At 43.8% G+C, this 21,011-nt stretch overlaps 1 protein-coding gene across 8 annotated transcripts in view; it reads left to right on the top strand.

Annotated features, from left to right (window-relative positions):
* The first annotated feature begins 582 nt into the window (after positions 1 to 582).
* Positions 583 to 21,011, top strand: part of CARMIL1 (capping protein regulator and myosin 1 linker 1) — a 330,496-nt gene continuing 310,067 nt past the window's right edge. For 4 of the 8 annotated variants that reach the window (XM_073224191.1, XM_073224190.1, XM_073224189.1 and 1 more), the window contains exons 1-2: positions 584 to 1,071; positions 4,474 to 4,571. In XM_073224191.1, the coding sequence (XP_073080292.1) occupies positions 1,032 to 1,071; positions 4,474 to 4,571 (138 nt within the window). In that variant the 5' untranslated portion in view covers positions 584 to 1,031. Of the gene's footprint in view, positions 1,072 to 4,473; positions 4,572 to 21,011 lie in introns of all 8 variants that reach the window. The other 4 variants (XM_073224193.1, XM_073224192.1, XM_073224195.1 and 1 more) reach the window with 3 other exon arrangements.

Below are 21,011 nucleotides of genomic sequence, written 5' to 3'. Positions count from 1 at the left end.
ATATGCCCTGAGGTAGCGCGAGGTTGCGCCGCGAGTGAAAGGCGTTTTTCAAGGCGTCTCACAATTCCCAGGTCTTGAGGCTGAACACGGCAGCTGCGCAGCGCCCGCCGAGCGCACGCAAGGGGCCGTCTCGCCGCGCGGTCCGCGTTTGCAGATTCCGCCGGGCTCCCGCTCACCATTTCTGGAATTAATGACGCCGAAGAAACGCCTGGCCCCGGGGAGGGCTGGAAACGGAAAGCGCGTAGCAGGGTCCCAGGAGGAGCCGGTTTCCGCACAGACGGGGCCGCAGGGTCTGCGGCCTCCCAACCCTCGGCCTCCCCCGGGCCGCCGGGAGGCGGGGACGGCGGGCCGGGAAGGCGCTGCGGGCCCGGCTCTCCCCCCAGGCGGGGCTCCCTCGGCCCCTCTCCCGGCGCAGGGCTTCTGCGGTTGGGCGGCGAGGCTGCCAAGGGGGGCAGGGGCGCCGAGCCCGAGGCCGCCGCAGCGCCCCTCCCCCGTGGGCGCCCCCCGCACCGGGGAACCGGCTCCGGCTCTCGCGAGGTGAGCGGGAGGCGCTGCAGGAGGAGGAGGGGAAGGAGGGGCAGGGGGAGGGCCGGGGCCGGCCGGGGAGCGCGCACACGCCGGCCCCCCGCCCCGCCGCTCTCCCCGCCCTCGCCGCGAGCCTTCCGCGTCCACCTAGGGCCCCAGGTGCGGCGCGGGGCGCGGGCGGGAGCCTGGCAGCGGCCGGAGCGGCGAGCCGGGGGCAGGAGGGTCCGCGCGTCCGCCCCGAGCCCCCTCGGAATCCCGCCGGTCCCGGTTCCGCCGCCGGGAACTGCCGGGACGCGTCCTGTGCAGGCAGTAGCCGGGATCCACCTCGTATTGGCAACTTTCTCCTTTTTTTTTTTTTTTGGCGGGGCGGAGGGCGCGGCAACGTTGTATCCCCGCCCCCGCTTTCTGGCCCACGCATCTGTCTGAAAAATTGCGGGACTCGGGGAAGGGCGGGGACCCGCGAATCAGAGCTGGAGCGGCAGCGCCCGCGCGCCTAGAGGGCGGCCATGGCCGAGGAGAGCGCCGAGGTCCCCGGGGAGCTCACAGGTACGGGTCGGTCGCGCGGTCGTGGATTTTCCGCCAGCCCCCGCGTACCCCTCGCCCCCGACCCCCTGCCCTCCTCCGCCGCCCCGCGGGCCCCGCCCAGGCTGGGCGCCCCTGAGGTCGGAGGGGTGGACGGCGGGGTCGCTGGGGGGCGCCGGGAAGTCTGCTCCCGTCTGACCGCCCGAGAAGCCCAGGCGAGCTGGGGCCCCGGGACGGCTCCGCTGGACCGCCGCGAGCCCGGGGCGCCGGCTGCCTCGGTCCTGGGGGTCCTGGAAGCGAGGAGGACCCTTCCAGGCACCGGCCCACGCCGCTGACCTCGGGGACGTCCGGGGAAGCCCAGCACCGGGACGGCTGGCGAGCAGCGGGTCGTCCCCGGCGTGTGCCAGGCATTCCCCCGCCCCCAGGAGGTCCCCGGCGGGAGGGCGCACGGACTTGGGGGAGGGGGCGCCAGTCCGGTTGTAATGACCGAGCCTGGAAGGCGTGGGAGCCGAACTGGGAGCGAAAGGGTTACAGGACTGACGCAAACTCGGACTAGGAAATTGAGGGTAATGATAAAAGCTTTAGTTTGATAATCATTAACCTGTTTTTCCCCACCCCGCATCTCTTAGGAAACCGGTATAGTACCCCGTGTCAGGTGACCCATTCTTTGGCTCCCTTAAGGTTTTGTGTTTTTTTTGAGGGGGGGCGCGGGGTGGATTTTATGTCTTGCGATTTAACTTAACTATGCGGTGGTTAAGATGACAGCTAAAACGAGGTGGGGGAAGGGCTCTGGAAATCCGGCGGTGGGGCCGGGGGTGTAGGGGTGCTGGTGTGTGTGTGTGTCGCATGTGTTGTAACGAGGTACGTGTGTCTGTGCGCCAGGGCTTTGAGCCCCGGTGACCTGTGCCCCTTGCTGTACCACCCTTGGCACACTTCACGGCCTCCACTCCTCAGAAAGGTGCCGTTTGGTCGGTGCTGACACGAGGAAGTTCTAACTGCCCGTTCGTGCGCATTTGAGGAATTTGCCCCCCGTTTCTCCTTAGCCTCAATACTTTGGAGGAGTTGGCGCGCGCTCTTCCATTAGTGGCTAAAGTCAGCGGGTGAAACTTGATGTAAAGAAGCTGTTGCTACGTTTATACGGAAGCTTCTGCTTTTGTTGAATTAAAAAATTTTTTTACCCGAATTTAGGGTATGAAGTTATTCCCCGCCCCTTCCCCATTGTACTGCCGCCTCTTGCGTCTCCCCGAGCCTGAGATAAAGCATCAGCTGCCTTTGCTGGAGGAGGGGTCTATGCGGTTCTGGGAAGCTGACATCTTTCCAACACCCTACTCCGGAAGAAGACACATAGGCTCAGAGCCTCTGAAGATGCCTCCAGAGGCCCCGGAAAGAAAGTTCAGGGATGGGGCGTTTGCCTCCCTGGCCAGGGGATAAGGGTAGCTGAAGAGGGTGGTGGATTTTTTAAATGAGTTGTCTTTGAGCCTGGTAATGAAAAGGTTAAGTAATTACTTAGACCCAAGAGAAAGGGTGGGAAGGATGGGATGGAAATAAGGTGCCTGGTTTATACTGGTGGTTCCCAAAATTTAACTCTTCTCTGTAAATGGAGTTTTTCTGTTTATGAAGTGTTGCCCGTCTCACATATCATTCAACTGAATGACACATGGTTTTGTGATAGGCCTAATGTGTCTTTTTCTGGGCCTTTAAATGATCTAAGTAGTCTGGGATAGGGGAAATTCCTGCACTTGCTCTTCTCTCATTTTAAATGCTCACAGGCCTTCTCTACTCTAATTAAAAATGACAGCCTTGTGTGAAAACCTCAATATATCCCCTTAAGGTAATCCCCAAGGTGTTTTAAACATGTGTTGTGTATCTTTCTGATTATGAAATACAGGCTTATTATTTTAAAAAGTTACATGCATAGAAGAATGCGAAGGGTATATGTCACCCACACCAATACTCTGAGGTAGCTACTTTTAACCTTTTGGTATATAACTTCCCATCTTTCCATGGGTTTACCTTCTTAAGTCAATTTCAGTTGCTCACTTCCCACACTTTTTTAGGGGAGGGAGGAGTGCCTGTACCTGTTTAAAGTTATGATAAGATAGGAGCTGCATGGAGAGCTCCCAGGGTAGTGAGGACCCGTACGTGCCTGTCCCCTTTCCCCCCAATGTTCCACCTCATTGCTGTTCCCTGAATGAGCTGTGCTTTCTCATGTTTTCATGCCCTTCTTTTCACTGGCAGTGCCCTTTCCTCCCCCCTTCTTCACTATTCTCATATAACTAGGTGACTCTAAACTTTTGTGGGGGGTTTCCAATAAGAATATTTAGATGACCCCTTACTAAACACATTTATTTGTTAACCTGCATATACACTTCATTTAGTGAATCATCTAAAACAATCTGAAATACTGCAAATAGAAGTAAAAAGTCTGTTTTCTACCTGTATCTGTGCACTCACTCTGCTCTGGAAACCAGCGGTCTACTTCCTGCTCCTTCAAGATCCATCTCAGGGGTCCCTTCCTCCTTGAAACCTCATAGAACAAGAAGGGCCTGATCACACCTGTGGTTTGGAAGGGTCACTTTGGTTCATGTAGGAACTGAGGCCTGAGAGGTTGAGACTCTGAATGCAGGGATAAGTCTAGGGGGTCAGGAGCTGCTTAGGAGGCAGTTCTAGGAGAGTGGGGGACTGGCTGTCTGTCTTTCACCAAGATTTCTAGCTTCATTTGTAGCCAGAGTAGTAGCAGGGAATGCAATGAGTTTGATTTGAAACCAGTTCAGTTTGGGGGTACTCATGGGAGTCGGGGAAGACTTTCCCGCCACTGCACATTTTCAAGTCTCCGACTTCTCGATTCCTCCTTTTCCATTGCCTTTAGCACTCTTTGGGGGCATTGTACCATGATGGTTTTGGAAGCACAGATGGCCAGGAACACCATTTTCTAGCTAAATTGTTTGGTCCTGGTTCTTTGCCGTATTTCCTAACCTCAAGGTGCTTACAGACAACAGTAATATTTGTATGGCACTGGACGAGCACAGAGAGTTCTGGGGGCCAGAGGATAACCAGCCAAAGGAGTTAATGAATTGCTGTTGTGCTTATGGTCTGCATGCAATCTAGTGTTTCATTATAGTGTCCAACGATGCATTCTGTGTGTGCATTCTGTTGCCCAGCAAGTTGATGTCTAGCCTTGCAGGGACTGGTATTCTGTCATATACTTTTATATTTGCCTCATCATCTGAACACACAGTCCTAGGCACAAAGTAGGTGTTCATTAACTACTTGGTGACTGGTCACTATCAGGCTTGTCAAAATAAGCAGAAAAAAAATGTCAACACTAAAAAGAGCCTGAAATACTCCTTCAAATGCTCTTTCCTCCCCAATGCTTTTTTCTTATTATTAATAAAAGAGTATAATTAAACTGTTCCCTTCTTTCAGAAAGCATAAAGGATGTTATTGGCAGAAAGATAAAAATTTCAGTGAAGAAGAAAGTGAAGTTGGAAGTGAAGGGAGACAAAGTTGAAAACAAAGTGCTGGTAAGTATGATTGTTTTTCAAAGTATTGTTTGAAAGGACAAGTTTTTCCCTATCTGTTGTTTTGATTGCTTAATTTTCATGCAGCGTGAGTTCTGTGTTTTATACTTTGTTCAAAAGTTCTGATGACCGTTTTCTCCTAGGTTAATTGGAATATGTGCCCATTGAAAGTTAAAAGTAGGGTAATTTAAATTTTGGAGACCAAAATTTTTAAAATAGTATTTCTTAAAATTGTTATAGTCACCTACATTGAGGTCATTTCCTAGAGCCTATTTGCAAATTATTCAAAGGTCTGTGTTACATGAAATTTACTTACTAATTTTACTGTGGCCGATTATGATTTTATTTGTGAGGACTTAGGAATTTAAAAAATTCATCTCATGTCAGTTTAATTAAAATTTCTCAAATGTTCTGTCCTAGAGCATTTTAGAGGTGATGATCTGAGAATGTGAAGACATTTGTCATTTTACATTGGTTTTTGGTGTTTCGGAGGGAAATGCCCGCTGGAAGCAGTATCTGCTAGTGCTGAGATGGGAGTTGGGGTTCCCTTGGGTTTGTTGTCAGGGCTGAAGGACTGGACCTTGTCAGGAAGAGTTGTTAGGGAGTTGTCACTGGCTGAGTTGTGGCTTTAGAGTGGTGAAAAGCCTTTTGTGGTATTTTAGTGTCTTCTGTGTTGAGATCATGGCAAGCCTTAAATTTAAGCTTAGGTGTATGTGTACATCTTGTTTGTTTTAGAATATTGTTTATCTTTTTAGCATTGGAAATTTTCATAACATAGGCAAAAGTAGAGAATAGTATAATATATCGCACCGTGCATACTTTTCATTCAGCTTCAACAGTTTTCGGTTTTGCATCAATATCGTTTTACCTATTGCCCTACAGTTTTGGTCTTTTTTTTCCCCCTCCTGGAATATTTTAAAACAAATTCCAGGCATATGACAGTGAAAGAAAATATATTTAATATTCTGTTTCTTCCATTGAAGTTGATACAGAATTCGAAGTGTCTTTATGATAATATCTGTCTTGAGAAACTTTTAAAATATCCGACTGCCTTCCCCATAGATGGTAAGGATTATGTTATTGGTGGATGACTTCTGTTTCTCTGTTGTCTGTGTGTACAAGTCAGGAAGGCAGAGAAATTGAAGTGGGAACACTTGATTGAGTGGCTTTTGCCCTGCAACAGAATGTGTTCACAGAGACTACGTGATTAAGGTCATCAATAGCAGAAATGACTGGTGCCATTCTGTTTTATTTAGCTTTAATAAAAGGTTTCTTAAAGTATGTTTTTCTTAATGTTGTTCAACCATAGGATAGTGGTATTTGTTTGGAGGTAGTAGGGTAGAAAGAAGAAATTTTGTTTCTGCTGTTTATATGTTTAAAGTAAATCTTCACAAGATAGATCCAAGTTTTTACAACTTGAATATCGAATACTGTTTGCTACAGCGGTCTGACATGGTATGTGGTATTATTTGCTATAGACATTATTTATCATACTAAGAATAAATCCATATCGTAAGTAAAATTTGCAGTTAAAATTTCAAAGACAAATTTAGGTGTCCAATATAATAAAGTTAGCACAGCTTAAAAATAGTTTTATGATTGGTACTTAATGGTAGGGTTTTTTTAGGCTCATCTTAACATTAGCTGGAGTCAGTTAAAGGTGTAACCAAATTACAGATGTATTGAGTGTAAGCATTTGTGTCCCCAAATCGCTCTGGATTCTCTGGAACCTGAGCAGTTTCAGGTGGCTTGGTGTAGGCTTGTTTTGGCTCTTCCGTACTTGCATGGGCAGGAATTATTAACAGAAATAATCGATGTCTGACAAGCCTCAAGTTTGAGCAGGATGGTTGGTCAATGGTGAATTGACCATCTATAAATTGTTCTTTTTGAAGTTTCTGAATTTAGAGACATCCAATTACTTAAATTAAAACATCGGGTCTCTTATAATTTGCACTTCTTTCTTCTGGCTGTCAGTCCACTAAAACAGGTCATAAATGAGTTGGCTTAATATTTTCAGTATTTTTTTTTTGAGTTTTATTTCTTGTTCCATTCTCCCTGTGCTCACTCTTAGCATCCTTCCTTTTTATAAAGCTAGGAGTGTATCATATATTACTTGGTTGCCTCTTTTTATACTTTGAGACTTTATCCTATTTCTTGCTTATCTTCACCTTCCTTGTTTTCACGGTCATAAGAGCTAATATCTGTTGAGCCTCGATCAGTGTGCTAGACGCCTTGCTGAATCCTTAGTTGTGCATTACTTTACTCAGTCCTACCGAACACTGTGAGGTCAGCACCATATATATCTCTATTCGAGGAAATTGAGATTTGGAGAGGCTAAAGTAACTTGCTTTAGGTCATCCAGCTAATTAATAACAGTGTCGGATTTGAACCCGAATCCTCTCACTCAGAGCCTGTCTGCTTCACCATTCTGCTTACAATAAAAAGAAAATATCCTTAGGGGTGCTTAGGGGTTGTTAAGTTTCAACCAATGATGGGGAAGATTTGGGCCTCAGAAGAATCAGTACTCCCCATGTATTTGATTGTTTGATGCACTAATTTGTTTCATACTAATTGAGCACCTACTGTGTGACAGGCACATGGTATGTACAGGATGGTCATAGTCTCTCACTTCATGGATTCAGAGCTCACAGTCTAATTGGGATGAACCATGTCACAGAGGCAGTGCTTTGAGATGTGCTGTGAGTAGAATATTTGGGGCTCTGTTAGCCCTTAGGAGGAAACCCTAACTCAAGCCTGAGGGTCAAGGAAGACTTCCAGAAGGAAGAAACCTAAGCTGACCCTCGATGGATGAGTGGAAGCTGCCGAGGGGAGAGTAGAGACAAGTTCTGGACAAAGGGAACAGAGGCCTGGAAGCCAGAGAGAGCGCAGCATGTTAGGGAAATGCTAAGTTCAACTGGACCAAGGAGTGCGAGACAGAGAATGGCCAGTGACAGAGCTAATTCCTTTCCTTGCAACTGGGATATCAGGTGAGAGGTGGAACTGGTTGAACAGGTCTCTTTTTGTCACCTGTTTGTAATGACCTTTACGTGAACTTTACCCTCCCCTCTCTCTCGGGAGGCGGTTGGTTAAGGACTCGGACTTTGGAGTCATACCTGCTTCACCTGCAGCCCATCCACTTTATAACACTGTTAAGCCTCAATTCCTTTCTCTAATGAAATAGGTATTATAACAGTATCTGTAAATGGTTACTTTGAAGATTAATCTACTTAGCATAATGCCTAAGTAGCACATGATAAACACCCCAAAAATGGTAAAGCTTAAAGGAGCCAAGGTCCTGCATTCTGTTTTCTTAGTGGCACATAAAATGCTGCTCCTTCTGTTCCACTGCCTTTATTGAGGGGTTGAGCCCAGTTCACCTTAAGGCCAAGAAGATTTATTTACAGTTCATGGCCCCTTCCTAGCAGGCTGGAGTACTACTGGCTAGATCCAAGTTTCCTAAGGTGTGCTCTGGTCCGATGAAATAGGAAATGCTGGGGTGACCAGGGGCAGTGTTCTGTGATCAAATAGGTTTGGCAGTCAGGGTGTTAAAGGAAAATCAACTAGTGTCTTTATTGCCTGGCTTTTCGGAGCCAGGAATACATCTATGGGCATTGTGATTGCGAGGAATAAGATCAAGTATGCTGTTGGTCAGAGACCCTAGTGAGCACAGGTTAGGAAACGTGGAGCAGACCCGGGATTGTGCCTCCTGGGGTAGTTAACGGGAAGATAAAGCAGGCTGGAATAGGCTGTTGGTCCTGAGGGTGCTCTCCTGTGGAGTGGCCCTTTGGTCCTGTACTTTTGTCCACGTGGTGGGCAGGCCCGCTGTAGGCTGTGTGCTGGTAACATGTCACCTGGTGCTGGAGTATCTTTTGCTCTTGTCTTTAAGGGATGTCATTAAAAGTGATTCTGTGTTTCTTAGTCTCGTAAACCATTCTCTCAATTGCTAATTGAATCTCCACCTAATTTTTGCAGTACCTGGACTTTAAAAAATGTGTTTTAATTTATGCATTTATAAAATTAATATTTCATTTTTAGCTAATTGTAGGTTCACATGCAGCTGTAGGAAATCATATGCAGAGACCGTTTTTACCCTTTATCCACTTTCCCCTATCTTGCAAAATCCCAGTACTGTATCACAATCAGGATATCGACATTGACATTGTGAAACGCAGAACATTTCTGTCACCACAAGGACCCCCTGAAGACACTGCCCTCCTTAGCCGTGCCCACACCCCCGCGCTTCTCTGACTCCCGGTAACTACTAATCTGTTCTCTATTTTTATGCTTTTATTACTTCAAAAATGTTATTTAAGAGTAAGTAATCACGCTATACCCTTTGGGGATTGGCTTTTTTCACTTTGAATAGTTCCCTGGACATTCATCTAAGTTGTGCGTATCCATTAGTCCTTTTTTTTTTTTTTTTTTTTTTTTATGGCTGGGCAGTATTCCATGGTGTGGGTGTGCCACAGTTTGTTTACCCACTCACCCACTGAAGGACTTGGGGGTTGTTTCCCACTTTGCTATTAGGAATAAAACTAATACAAACATTTGGTTACAGACTTATGTGTGAACATAAGTCTTCATCTCTTCCTGGTACATGCCAGGGAGTGCAGTTGTGGGCTTGCACTGGGATTGCCTATTTCATTTTGTAAGAAACTGTCAAACTATTTTCCAGAATGGCTGTATCATCATGTAGTCCTACCAGCAGTGTAATGAGTGATCCAGTCTCTCTCAATCTTTGGCAGCATCTAGTATTAACTGGGCTGTTTGTATGTTTGTTTTTTTAAGAACTAATGATTGAAAGAAAAATATTGTCAGGAGCAAGCAAGGTCCTTAGTGACCTCTTCCCTCCTGGGTCCCTACTGTTGCCTGTCTCGGGGAGAGGACTGTGGTGTCCGTTCTCTGGGATGGGGCCTCTGACATGTGTGGACGATCAGTCCCTGGTCTCAGCTTTGTTTGTCATTTTTCATTTTGGAGTTTGGATATCATCTTTGCCAACTCCTTGTTCTTCCACGCCCCTCATAAAGTGGGCCAAGAGCAGGACTTCATTTCCCTTTCTTCGTGGCTGAGCAGAGAGGGAAAAGGGTGTGTGGATTTAACTGTTTGGGTCAGTTCACCTATTCTCTTTGAAACAATCTCTTGTTCATTTAGTTTCTTTTGAAAAGTTTTTCTAGAATCTCTTTAATATGTTTTCTTATGTTTGACTATTTATTATTTAGGCTCAATTCAAAATAACAGTAAATTAATGTTAAAAATGTTGACAAGTATAAGGATGTTGTTTTGGGTAACCTGTATCCCTAAAATATTTTGGTAGCAGTGCTGTTTCATTAACTCAAAATATAAACTCTCCTACTGTTTATTTAAAAAACTAGAATAAAAAGGGAGTATCTCTGACCTTAAAGTTTTATAAGCATCTGGCACACTTAATCATGAATCATAGATATTTTCTGATGTAGAAAGCATTGTTATTTTGTAGTTCAACCATTGTGGAAAGCAGTATGGAGGTTCCTCAAAAAACTCAAAATAGACATACCATTTGACCCAGGAATGCCACTCCTAGGAATTTACCCCAAGAATGCAGCAGCCCAGTTTGAAAAAGACAGTTGCACCCCTATGTTTATCGCAGCACTATTTACAATAGCCAAGAAATGGAAGCAACCTAAGTGCCCATCAGTAGGTGAATGGATAAAGAAGAATTGGTACATATACACAATGGAATATTATTCAGCCATAAGAAGAAAACACATCCTACCATTTGCAACAACATGGATGGAGCTAGAGGGTATTGTGCTCAGTGAAATAAGCCAGGCAGAGAAAGACAAGTACCAAATGATTTCACTCATATGTGGAGTATAAGAACAAAGGAAAAACTGAAGGAACAAAACAGCAGCAGAATCACAGAACCCAAGAAAGGATTAACAGTTACCAAGGAGAAAGGGACTGGGGAGGATGGGTGGGAAGGTGGCATAAGGGCGGGGAAAAAGAAAGGGGGTATTATGATTAGCATGTTTAATGTAGGCGGGGGCACGGGGAGGGCTGTGCAACACAGTGAAGACAAGTAGTGATTCTACAGCATCTTACTATGCTGATGAACAGTGACTGTGAAGGGTATGTGCGGGGAACTTGGTGAAGGGGGGAGCCTAGTAAACATAATGTTCTTCATGTAATTGTAGATTAATGATACCAAAATTAAAAAAAATAAAGCATCGTTCTTTTATATGCGGCCATGTGCATTTTGCATGGCCAGTCTAATATTTTCTAGCACCTAAGTTGATTCAGCAGCATGAACTATAGCAGTCAGTTCTCAGACAATATCCACTCTGGAATTTGTTTTTCAGCCACTTTCAGGTGACATCAGCCTTGGCCAGTGATTTCCACACTTAAGAAAATGATTACCCCTTTAAAATATTACGCTTTTAAAACACATTATTCTCCATGGAACCCATAATGTAGTGATTTTTAGGAGTATATTTTGCAAGTTTAAGGTTAAATCCCAAATAGTATAAACCCAATCAGTGATTTCAGGGAGGCTGTTTTGATGAATGTAATTTAGAAATAGGAGAGATTGGATTTTGTTTTGACTGCATATCATAGGGATACTCCCTATTCACCAGCTAAGTAGTACAAATATCACAGTTTTTAAAATAGCTAGTTTCACAATCTCAGTATGCTTTCCAAGTAAACAGAGATGGCAAGAGAAGCTATTTTTCTGGGTTTTGTGTAAAAGTGGTTTATTCTGAGAACACAGTTTACCTCATTGTTAATTTCTACTATGTTAAAATTGGTTTAACACATCAAAACATGTGTTTGTTTTACTCTAGTAGTTAAAATAGATGGATGAATGCAGTTCATATCAGGTGGTTGTAGATTGCCATGGCTTTTGAAGAACACTGTTGGAAAATCATTGTTCTAGGCTTCTGGGTTTAGTTTCCCCTGCAGGAGGCTCTTGTACCAGTTGGTGGGTAATTTGAACGGTTCTCTTTGTGGTACCATTAGGAGTCTCAACTTTTAAGGATCACTTTCAATTCAGTGCCTAGGTAATTTTCAGCGCACCTGGGTGAAGTTACATGACTGTAGAAATTGAGCTTTAGAGAACAGCAACAACATTGAAACGAACTTTGGGAGTGGGTATCAAAGAGCACATGTTGTTGCCAAGGGTCCTGGCAAAAATTCGGGGAAATTCAAAATGAATCCATATTTGAGTGCTTCAGAATTTACCAAAACTCAAAAGTGGAGTCATCTCCCACTGATACCTGGGTAGGGGGCTGGAGGCAGGCTCTGGCTCTGGGCATATGTTTGCAGGAGACCGATCTGGCCAGCTTGAACTTGTTACCTGAGCTGCGTGTACATTTTACTATCTTGTCTGCAACTGCCCCAGTTTCTTCTGTAGGTAGGATAGGCGAGTCAAATGACCCCAGGCAAGAGCATTGACCATATACCAGCCTTGGTATAACTTTTCATTGTTCTTGAAAAGATACTCTTTTCCAGCCTCTGGGATTTAGCTGCCCTGGGACCAGGGCACCTAGGTACAGCCTGGGGAGGGGAGGGAGGAAAGAGTGTGTGAGGAGCCTGAAAGGGGCAGTGCGGAAATTGAGGAGTGAGGAAATCTTAACCAAAATATAGAGGGAACAGGGATAGCTCTTTGTTTCATAGTTATAAAATAGTTACAGAGAAAACATAAAGACTTCAGTAAAGTAACACCTTTATGTTTCATTTCTTCGGAAACACTGTTAATATCTATTGTTAAAGTAGATTGAAAAATGCAAATAAAATTTGGTGAAGGATAGAAGATCTCTGCCCCTCTCCTCATTATTCTTCCCCTTTTAAAATGCTGGTGTCTTTTGATAGAGCACAAGAGTTTAGATTTGTATATATGGGGCATATTGTTGTCTAAATCTTTGTTACTGTGTCCTGTTACACTCTTTCTAAATGGATCACTTTCCCCAACTCTTTGAGAAAAGAAAAGCGTGTGTGCATGTGTGTGTGTTTGTCTAAGCAGTGTGTTCACTTGTACACACTGGGTCCTTTTCCTCCTCTTTGTCTTTGGAAGAGTGTTTTTCTTTCTGGAAAACATTATCTCTTGATGAACTTTGGCCTTTAAGTGTCTTGGTCTCCTTGGATATGGGGAGGTGTCCAACAGGTCCTCTTAGAGGTAGAAGCAGGGATGTACAAATGTGCTGACATGTACCCAGAGCATTTGCAGCTTGTGCTAAGGTTTAGAGATGGATGTGCTTAGTCCCAAAGGAGGCAAATGTGTCTATTTCTGCTGATTCCTGGGGTTGCCGTGTGAGGAGACATTTATGAGCATTGACTGGGTACCAGCAGGGAGGTCCTCCAGATAGAATCTGGTATGGCCAGACTGACTTAAGCTGATTATGGGGAAGTTTGTTCAAATCTTGCTTTCCTTGATTCCTGCTCAGAGGATCTTGGGACTGGAAGACTCCTGGTGGCCATGTGACCATGCATCCTAGCCCATGAGAAGTTTCTTCTGTAGCATCCCTGATAGCTGGGTATCCAGTTTTTCTTTGCCATTTCCAGTGATGGGAAAAGCAAGAGTCCTAGAAAACCCTTTGTTAGTTTGGGCTGGACTCTGCTTCTCGGGTACATCTCTGCATTCATTCTAGTGTGGTCTGCTGGAACAAGAGCATTTTGCTCCCTCTTACTGCTGGGTGTGGTTCAAGTATTTGAAATGGTTGCCGTGTTTTTCCTTGGTGTTTTAGTGCGCAGGCTAAATATGCTCACTTCCCGCAACCTTCTTTCTTGGAGGATGTCGCTTTCAGACTTTTTGCTATTCTGATCACTTTGCTTTGAGTTGTCCCACTTTGTCATTGAGACTTGTAAGCTGTAGGTGTTTTGGGGTCACAGATGTCGGGCAAACACTGTGAAGCTGGATGAAAGAGACTCTCTCAGGGTCTTTAATGGGCTCCTGTAGATGGTGCCTCTTGAAAGTGGGGATGCAGTATATGGTGGACTTGTTCCTGCAGACCATGTGGGAAACATCGATGTGGGTGCAGTCTGCCAAGTGAGGAATACCAGCTGCACATTGCTTGGGCATTGAAAAGCTTTTCTTGGAGTTGTTTTTATTTTGAATGTATGCTATTTGCATTACTAAAGTTTACACAGGAGAGCAAAACTGAAGCATCTCCTAGTCCTATTGATTCAGATGTGACCACTGGAAAAAATATCAAGAAATATGTTTCGCATTTTTCTGTGCTAACATACATATGAATTTATGTCATATTTTTAATGGAATCATGAATGCTATTTTATAATCTACATTTAAGATTTACTTTTTGAGTTCAAAACTTTCCATGACAATAAAATAATATATAGCCATGTTTTGAATTTCTGCATGGCACTCCATAAAGCCAATTTATCTAAGAATTATTGTGAGATATTTAGGTTGCTTCCAATATCTTGCCTTATAAATATGCACATGCTCATATTTATTTCTCTTGAATAAATTCCTGGAAGTAGAATTGCTGCCTGATAAACTTTCCAAAGGATGTATTTCGGAAGTCTCAATAGACAGTAACTCCCTCACTTGATCAATTTTATTATCTTAAAAAACCTGTGCTTAGCAGAATGACTTGTGTAAGTCTTTGTATTTCTTGAGCCAGTTCTCCTTGGACCCTAGCTCCTGAGGCAAACATTTTTCTTGCAATTTAGGGCTCTTCTAATTCCACTTGTATGCATGTTCTTATCTACTACAGTAGGTTTGCAGGCTTGCAGAAGTCCTATGGCTCTTTGCTGGTGGCTGCAAATGGGGTTCCAGAGTCATAGCTCTTGATTATCACTGGCTTGGCTTCTGCTGAGTCAGCCATAGCCTTTTCCCTTGCTGAACCCTAGCTAGGGGTGAGACCGTATCATGCGATTTGGATCTTTGGTCTTTGCACTTGTCCTGGGACTTTCTTACCTTGGGTCCTTGAATGTGCTTATAAATGTTAGTTGAGCAGATTTGCAAATGATAAAGCACATAGCACTTGGATTAGGTGAAATGAGTCAAGAAGTACCCTAAGCTAGTACGCATGCATAGTTAATCCTGCGTCTTAGAATCTACTCTAGTGTCATGATGAAAGGAGACACTGCGTTTCCTCCCAGACAGTTCCACAGGCAGTTTGCTTCATCTGCGTAGCTGACGGTTCATGCCCGAAGCTGCATGGCCCCTCCAACTCCCCCTGCAGCTCCGTGGGGTCCTTCTTTCTGTTCCCACCTCCCTTCCCCACCTCCTCACCCTTCCCCATCTCCCCCACCCTGGGGTGGGGGCAAGCCCAGGCAGTGAGTACCTGTGAGCTCTCCTACCCTTAGCAGCTCCTCCCGGAGCCCCTTCGTCCTTGCCGAGGGTTCAGCCTGCATGTCTCTCCTTTTGAAGCTGCCGCCGTGAACCACGGTGCTTGGGGTTCTCTTTCTAAGTCTGGCAGGTAGGATAAGGTCTCCCAGGAGTCCCCTTTCTACTGCCTTGGAAACAAGCGCCTTAGAACCCTGCATTTTTCAGGGTTACATTCTTAGTCACTTTGTGGAACGGACAAGGGAAACAGAACCACATGCAGGGAAGTCGCTGAGATTTTGGAAGCCTTACAAGGCGCCTTATAAGTCTTTCTGGAGAAGATTCAAGATGGCGGCGTGAGAGGTGAGACGGAGAGCTCCTCCCACAACCACGAATAATATGAAAATATAGTTAAATGACTGCATACAGACCTCACAAACAGAGCAGACCTCAGGAAACAGGGCAACGTAGGAAAGCCTTAATCTGGCGGGACCCAAGCCCTTCCCCCACCCCAGCTCACTGGAGGGAGGAGGAGAAATGGAGCCAGGGAGGGGGTGGAAGCCTAGAACTGCTGAACACCCAGCCCTGGAGGTCTGCTTTGGGTGAGAAACCTACACTGGGTGGTGCTCTGGACACTGGTGAGCTCAGACAAGTGGAGCGCTTGAGAGACCGAGAGTCTGGCCGTTTGTGGAGGACGGATCCACACCCGGCTGCTCTGGGACAAGGGAGAGGCGGGCGGTCTAAGAGGCTCCCTAGCAGCCAGAGGGCAGCTGAAGCGGCGGGGTTTGCACGGAGCTCGCTGCGCGGGGGAGGGGAGAGCTGGACGAGGTTGTCTGGGCACTCTGCCCAGCTGGTTGGGAACTTTGAGGAGCTTCAGGCGCTCCAACCCCCAGCTGCCTACTCAGCTCCGAGGCCCCCCACTGTGACATGCAGCCTGCTGCACCTGCCTCCCAGCCTGCTGGCACCAGCTCGCGAACTGGCAGTCACTGCACTGGGATCAGGCCGACCAGAGGGAGGCCCCACCCACAACAGCTAGAGACGCACAGCACAGAGGCTCACACCTGGGTGCTCGGCCCACTGGCTCTGACACTGCAGACAGGCACCACAAACGGGAACCAGGAAACAGCTCTTTCCTCCCCCCAGGAACCAGCTCCGCTCCCCTATAATCCCCAATCTCACTCTAGGGGCTGAGCAGCTGCAGAGACTGGAGCTTCTGGGCACTAGTGGGCACCACACAGAAATATGAAACGTCGAAAGAACATGGTTCAGACCAAAATCTCACAAACCCCAGAAAAAGGGTCAAATGAAACTGAACTCACCAATCTGCCTGAAAGAGAGAGCTCAAAATAAAAATCATAAACATACTTATGGAGGTACAGAAAAATATTCAAGAACTCAGGAACGAATTTAAGTCGGAGATCCAATCATTAAGAAAATCTATATCTGAAGTGAAACATACAATGGAGAGATTTAAAAGCAGATTAGATGTAGTAGAAGAGACAGTAAATGGAACATAAATTAGAGAAGAGGAATACAAAGAAGCTGAGGCACAGAGAGAAAAAAGAATCTCTAAGAATGAAAGAATATTGAGAGAACTGTGTGACCAATTGAAATGGAAGAATATTCATTTTCTAGCACTACCAGAAGAAGAAGAGAGAGAAAAAGGGACAGAAAGTGTCATTGAGGAGTAATTGCTGAAAACTTCCCCAATCTGGGGAAAGAGATAGTCTATCAAGCCATGGAGGTGCACAGATCTCCCAACATATAAGGGACCCAAGGAGGACAACATCAACACATATAATAATTAAGATGGCAAAGATCAAGGATAAAGACAGACTTTTAAAAGCAGCTGGAGAGAGAAAAAAGATCACATACAAAGGAAATCCCATCAGCTATCATCAGACTTCTCAACAGAAACCTTACAGGCCAGAAGGGAGTGGAATTGATATATTTAATGCAATGAAGCAGAAGGGCCTCAAACCAAGAATACTCTACTCGGCCAGGTTATCATTTAAATTTGAAGGAGGGATTAAACAATTTTCAGATAAGAAAAAGTTGAGAGAATTTACTTCACACAAACCACCTCTACAATGCATTTTGGAGAGACTGCTATAGATGAAAGTATTCCTAAGGTTAAATAGATGTCACCCAAGGGATAGACAAAGAGTACAGAATATGGTTCATAACATACAAAGAATGGAGGAGGAAGAAAAAGGAGGAAAAAAAAAGAAAAAAGAACTTTTAGGTTGTGTTTGTAATAGCACATGAAGTGAGTTAAATTAGACTGTTAGATAGTAAGGGAATGACCGTTGAACCTTTGGTAACCGGGAATCTGAAGCCGGCGATGGCAATAAGTACATACCTATCAATAATCACCCTAAATGTAAATGGACTGAATGCACCAATCAAAAGACATAGAATCACGGAATGGATAAAAAAACAAGACCTGTGTATATGCTGCCTACAAGAGACTCACTTCAAACCCAAAGACATACACAGACTAAAAGTAAAGGGATGGAAAAAGATATATCATGCAACTAACAGGAAGAAAAAAGCAGGAGTTGCAGTACTTGTATCAGACAAAATAGACTTCAAAACAAAGAAAGTGCCAAGAGACAAAGAAGGACATTACATAATGATAAAGGGGTCAGTCCAACAAGAGGATATTAACTATTATAAATATCTATGCACCCAACACAGGATCACCTATATATGTGAAACTAATACTAATATAATTAAAGGAGGAAATAGAATGTAATGCATTCATTTTAGGAGACTTCAACAGACCACTCACTCCATAAGGACAGATCAACCAGACAGAAAATAAGTAAGGAGACAGAGGCACTGAGCAACGTATTAGAACAGACGGACCTAACAGACATCTACAGAACACTGTATCCAAAAGCAACAGGATACACATTCTTCTTGAGTGCACATGGAATATTTTCAAGAACAGATCATATACTAGGCCACAAAAAGAACGTCAGTAAATTCAAAAAGACTGAAATTGTACCAAGCAACTTCTCAGATCACAGAGGTATGAAACTAGAAATAAATTACACAAAGAAAATGAAAAAGTCCACAAGCACATGGAGGCTTAATAACGTGCTCCTAGTCAATGGATCAATGACCAAATAAAAACAGATTAAGCAATATATGGAGACAAATGACAACAATAATTCAACAACAGAAAATCTGTGGGATGCAGCGAAGGCCATGCTAAGAGGGAAATATATTGCAGTACAGGCCTACCTCAGGAAAGAAGAACAATCCCAAGTGAACAGTCTAAACTCACAATTAATGAAACAAGAAAAGAAAGAACAAATGAGGCCCAAAGTCAGTCGAAGGAGGGACATAAAAAGATTAAAGCAGAAATAAATAAAATTGAGAAGAATAAAATAGAAAGAATCAATGAAAGCAGGAGCTGGTTCTTCGAGGAAATAAACAAAATAGATAAACCACTAGCCAGACTTATCAAGAAAAAAAGAGAGTCTACACATATAAACAGAATCAGAAATGAGAAAGGAAAAATTGCTGTGGACACCACAGAAATACAAAGAATTATGAGAGAATACTGTGAGAAATTATATGGTAACAAACTGGATAACCTAGAAGAAATGGACAACTTTCTAGAAAAATACAACCTTCCTAGGCTGACCCAGGAAGAAACAGAAAACCTGAATAGGCCAATCACCAGCAAAGAAATTAAATTGGTAATCAAAAAACTACCCAAGAACAAAACTCCTGGATGAGATGGTTTCACTGCTGAATTTTATCAAACATTTAGTGAAGAGCTAATACCCATTCTCCTTAAACTTTTCCAAAAAGTAGAAGAGGGAATACTCGCAAACTCATTCTATGAGTCCAACATCACTCTAATACCAAAACCAGGCAAAGACACCACAAGAAAAGAAAATTACAGACCAATGTGCCTGATGAACATACATGCAAAAATACATGCAAAAATACTCAACAAAATATTAGCAAACTGAATTCAAAAATACATCGAAAAGATCATCCATCCTAATCAAGTGGGATCCATCCCAGGGATGCAAGGATGATACAACATTTGAGAATCCATCAACATCATCCACTACATCAAAAAAAAGGACAAAAATCACATGATCATCTCCATAGATGCTGAAAAAGCATTCGACAAAATTCAACATTCATTCATAATAAAAACTCAACAAAATGGGTATAGAGGGCAAGTACCTCAACGTAATAAAGGCCATATATGACAAACCCACAGCCAACATTATACTTAACAGCGAGAAGCTAAAAGCTTTTTGTTTAAGATAGGTAACAAGACAAGGATGCCCACTTTCCCCATTTTTATTCAACATAGTCCTGTAGGTCCTAGCCGTGGCAATCAGACAAAACAAAGAAATAAAAGGCATCCAGATTGGCAAGGAAGAAGTCAAACTGTCCCTGTTTGCAGATGACATGATACTGTACATAAAAAACCCTAAAGAATCCACTCCAAAACTACTAAATCTAATACCTGAATTCAGCAAAGTTGCAGGATACAAAATTAATACACAGAAATCTGTTGCTTTCCTATACACTAATAATGAACTAGTAGAAAGAGAAATCAGGAAAACAGTTCCATTCACAATTGCATCAAAAAGAATAAAATGCCTAGGAATAAACCTAACCAAGGAAGTGAAAGACCTGTACCATGAAAACTACAAGGACACTCTTACGTGAAATTAGAGAGGACACTAATAAATGGAAATTCATCTCAAACTCTTGGCTAGGAAGAATTAATATTGTCAAAATGGTCACCCTGCCTGAAGCAGTTTGCAGATTCAATGCTATCTTTATCACAATACCTGCAGCATTCTTCAGTGAACTAGAGCAAATAGTTGTAAAATTCATATGGAATGACAAAAGACTCCGAATAGCCAAAGCAATCCTGAGAAGGAAGAATAAAGCAGGAGGAATTATGCTCCCTGAATTGAAGCTCTACTATAAAGCTGCAGTAATCAAGACAATTTGATACTGGCACAAGAACAGACCCATAGATCAGTGGAAGATAATAAAAAGCCCAGATATAAACCCAAGCATATATGGTCAATTAATATATGATAAAGGAGCCATGGATATACAACGGGGGAAACAACAGCCTTTTCAATAGCTGGTGTTGGCAAAACTGGACAGCTACATGTAAGACAATGAAACTGGATTATTCTCTAACCCCATACCCAAAAGTAAACTCAAAATGGATCAAAGTCATGTAAGTCATGAAACCGTAAAACTCTTAGAAAATAATATAGGCAAAATCTCTTGGACATGAACATGAGCAACTTCTTAATGAACATATCTCCCCGGGCAAGGGAAACAAAAGCAAAAATGAACAAGTCAGAGTATATCAAATAAAAAGCTTCTGTACAGCAGAGGACACCATCAGTAGAACAAAAAGGTGTCCTACAGTGTGGGAGAATATATTCATAAATGACAGATCTGAAAAGGGGTCAACATCAAAATTATATAAAGAGCTCATGCATCTCAACAAACAAAAAGCAAATTATCCAATATAAAATGGGCAGAGGATATGAACAGACACTTCTCCAAAGAAGACATTCATATGGCCAACACGCACATGAAAAGATGCTCCACATCACTAATCATCAGACAAATGCAAATTAAAACCACAATGAGATATCACCTCACACCAATAAGGAGGGCCACCATCCAAAAGACAAACAACAACAAATGCTGGCTTGGATGTGGAGAAAGGCGAACCCTCCTACACTGCTGGTGGGAATGTAAATTAGTTCAATCATTGTGGAAAGCAGTATGGAGGTTCCGCAAAAATCTCAAAATAGAAATACCATTTGACCCAAGAATTCCACTCCTAGGAATTCACCCTAAGAATGCAGCAGCCCAGTTTGAAAAAGACATATGCACCCCTATGTTTATCGCAGCACTATTTACAATAGCCACTAAATGGAAGCAACCTAAGAGTCCATCAGTAGATGAATGGATAAAGAAGATGTGGTACATATACACAATGGAATATTATTCAGCCATAAGAAGAAAACACATCCTACCATTTGCCACAACATGGATGGAGCTGGAGGGTATTATGCTCAGTGAAATAAGCCAGGCGGAGAAAGACAAGTATCAAATGATTTCACTCATATGTGGAGCATAAGAACAAAGAAAAAAAC

Source organism: Manis javanica, chromosome 16, assembly GCF_040802235.1.
Source record: "Manis javanica isolate MJ-LG chromosome 16, MJ_LKY, whole genome shotgun sequence".
NCBI lineage: Eukaryota > Metazoa > Chordata > Mammalia > Pholidota > Manidae > Manis > Manis javanica.
Note: the sequence above shows the minus strand (reverse complement) of the source record. Positions and strands in the feature narration are given on the sequence as shown.